The 3,402-nt window shown below is 39.0% G+C and overlaps 1 protein-coding gene across 1 annotated transcript; it reads left to right on the forward strand.

Moving 5' to 3' along the window:
* Nucleotides 1-270: 270 nt before the first annotated feature.
* On the forward strand, nucleotides 271-3,194 carry LOC113762051 (protein yippee-like). The gene is made up of 6 exons (XM_027305297.1): nucleotides 271-544; nucleotides 773-945; nucleotides 1,858-1,901; nucleotides 2,546-2,654; nucleotides 2,739-2,794; nucleotides 2,882-3,194. The coding sequence occupies exons 2-6, from the start codon at nucleotides 850-852 to the stop codon at nucleotides 2,964-2,966; spliced, it is 390 nt and encodes a 129-aa protein (XP_027161098.1). The 5' UTR covers nucleotides 271-544; nucleotides 773-849; the 3' UTR covers nucleotides 2,967-3,194.
* The last annotated feature ends 208 nt before the right edge of the window (nucleotides 3,195-3,402 follow it).

A 3,402-nucleotide genomic window follows, 5' to 3' on the forward strand; every position in this document is an offset into this window, starting at 1 on the left:
GTTTTCTCTTTTCTTCCCTGTTGGATTATACTAGTAGAGCACTAACAAGTACTAATTAACTTCAATGCTTGAGTAATTATTTTCTTGAATTATTTTCTTTTTCTGTCTCAAAAAAAAAATTCTTTTCTTTTTTAATTTTGTTTTGCGGAAGAACTTGGGGGTTTCCCATGGTTAATAATACACAGCATAATATGAACAGAGAGAGCGAGGGGGTCTGACGAGATAATAATTCTGCAAGGGGCAAATGTATGGGTTGATGGACTCTGTAGTTTGCTCCTTGCTGGTGGCTAAAATGCCGAAACCTCCCCAGACCCAGAGGGAAATCTGGCGAATGGGTTGGGTTTACACTGCGCAAAGCCACAAACACGTGTTGCAAGAATTGGCAGTGTGCGTTGGAGACTTGTCCACATAAACCGCAAGAAACCCACCCACCTTTCTACAATTTCTTTCTTGGTTTTTGCCTTCCTAACCATTTGGTCTTTCTTTTGCGTCTTCCTTGCTTAGTTGCTTCATGCTTGCACCTTCATTTCTTCTTCTTTCAGAGGTTAGAGTTTTGCTTTTAGACTACTACTAGTATTACATTCTTTATTACCCTTTTTTCGCTGTCCCTCTCTCTCCTTTTGTGTCAATTTTATTCTTTTCTTCACTTTCACTGCATTATCTCATCGCCACCCCCTCCATAAAACTATTCTTTTACTCCCATTTTTTTATACTTCCTTGAATAGCCCAGTTCTGAATTCTTTCCCTTTTCCCTGTTTTTACTGTATACAAGAAACTAGCAAGGAGTACGGAGAGAAAGAAAACAAGACAGCCAAGGCAATTGCGTGAAGTAGTGAAAGAGAGAGAAAGATGGGAAGGCTGTTTGTGGTGAGTCTTGAAGGGAAGATCTATTGCTGCAAGCACTGTGGTACCCATCTTGCCCTTTGGGAAGACATCGTTTCCAAGGTTTTTTTCCTTCATTTCCATCTATTGTTGTTAGTCTATTCGTATAAAAGATCGATACTTTCTCATTGTATCTGATTTGATTTACTGTCTGCTTTCTGATTTGTCAATTCTTTCCTTTTTTGTTCCGTATGTGTATTTTTGTAATTGAGATTGTGCTTCTTCGCTGGAATTATCATTATATTGTTTGTGATGGGATTCTTTGACTTCAAGTTTGTGCAATTCTGCTGGAGTTGTTTGGTAAGCGGACATGTTTGATTAGAATTCTGCTACTTAAGTGGAAACTGGAAGGGAGGAGAAGGGGCTAATACTTTTCTCATTTGGGACTAAGTCAAAGCATCAGCTACAAAGTGATGCTCTCTCTGGTGCTTTATGTTGATTGATTTTCGAGAATTTGGCATTTCCTTCAATTCTCTATAAGGTTGTGATTTGAAGGGTTGACACTATATAGATTCATTGCCTCTCATGGTTAAAATGGGGCATTCGCTGTACTGGTTTCAAAATAGACCGAAATGCAGTACCTTGATCGTTGAATGCATTTTGTATTTTGTGAGCTTGTGTCGCGTGCTTCTGCTTGGCCATCAAGGACCTAGTGACCAGTTTTCACTTGTTATTTGTCCTGTTATGAAAATAGTATTTATGCATCAGTTAGGTTACAATATTCAAATGCATACTTCTAGCTGATTAATGGGGTTCACGTATGCAACTCTTTGGTTGATTTGAAACATGAGGCTTTACTGCTTTACACCCATGGAAAATAAGCAACCATGGAAAATAGGTGCAATTATGAATGCATTCTTCATTGTTCTAAGGACTTGAGGTTACAGTTCTTTAGAATTTGACTATTCGAATTTCTGGGAGTTTTGGTCATGCACAAAACTGACTTAGTGGTTTCCCTCTGTTCTTTTCCTTCAGTCTTTCCACTGCAGGCATGGGAAGGCTTATCTCTTCAATAAGGTGTAAGTTTTCTGGATATTGTGCACCCAATATCACAACTCAACTAGCAATTTCATGGATTCAAGTGCGTTACAGATGTATTACCTTTACACTTAATGGAGTCATCTGATGATTTTACATAATGGCTACCAGGAAATGAATTGCATTCTTAAGTTTCTTAGCCATGCAAAAGTTTCATGCTTGAGTTTTGCCTTTTGTTGATGTTCATGCTTGCCTGTAGTAGCTTGTTTATTGCTAGTATTCGTGCATCAAATTCTTGGGGATGCCCTGTAGTTTCCAATGAAACTACTTGTTGTTTAACAACTCATGAAGAGATCATGTGGTAGGCTTCTAATTCGCTTTAGGATTCAAGCATGATTTGCAACTGACCACCACCAGCGATTGCCTGAAAAAATTTGTTGACGAGCTACACATTTAGATGTAACAGACCTGATCAAAAAGCCAAGAGGAGCTCGATTAGGAATCTCTACGCCAATGCTTTTGAGTGGATTAAGATTGAAGTTCAGCTGGCTTTGTTGCCACATACAGTTTGCGGTGTCATATCTTTTCAGTTGCCACATATCCAGCTTCAGAGTTAAAATTTACTGAAAATTATCTTATGTTCATTTCACTTGAGTGATTCCTTGTCCTTTGCTGATTTTATCAGAGCAAATGTAACTGCTGGAGAGAAAGAAGAAAGAATGATGATGACTGGACTGCACAGTGTTGCTGACATTTTCTGTGTCCGTTGTGGGTCCATTGTTGGATGGAAATATGTAAGATCCAGAGGCATGTTATGTTAAAAATTGTGGTACACGTTCTTCTTTATGGTACTAATTGCTTCAAATGGTTGCTTCCAGGAAACTGCCCATGAAAAGAGTCAGAAGTACAAGGAAGGGAAATCTGTACTTGAACGGTCAGTGAATGCTAGATCAAAATGTTTTGGATATCTTTTTGAATGCACCGCGTGAATCTTGACTTGCTTCTCTTGAATGATGAGCAGGTTTAAGATTTCAGGTCCCGATGGGAGCAACTATTGGACGAGCCATGAAGCATATGTAGGAGGAAGTGACGCCGATGATGTTTGATTATGATTGAAAGCCAATTTCCATTTCCAACTGTACATTCTTGCTACTGTTATTGCTTTTTATTGGACTATTGGATTCTTAAATTGGTAAATCCTCGTGCCCTGGATTCCTCAGCTTGCTGAAAGGGATCATGTATGTAAATCTGCTGGACAATGTTCATATTGTTTGACCGAACATGGAACTTATGGCCATTGATCACAAGTTCTAAAGCTCTTTTGGTTATAACTAGAGATGCATCTGATCATCAAAACATGGTTGGCGAATGCCTCATTTGTTTTGGCTTCACATTTGCTTGTATTTTGATCAACGTCAGCACTTGGCAACCACGGGAATGTCTTACCTTACCTTCGGTACTGGAGTCGAGAGATTCCAAGATTACGAACCTGGGTTACCAGTTGCTTAACAGAAGTGGAAAATTGCATTCCACAGACTTGCT

The sequence above is a fragment of the Coffea eugenioides genome, chromosome 2 (assembly GCF_003713205.1).
Source record: "Coffea eugenioides isolate CCC68of chromosome 2, Ceug_1.0, whole genome shotgun sequence".
Taxonomy (NCBI): Eukaryota; Viridiplantae; Streptophyta; class Magnoliopsida; order Gentianales; family Rubiaceae; genus Coffea; species Coffea eugenioides.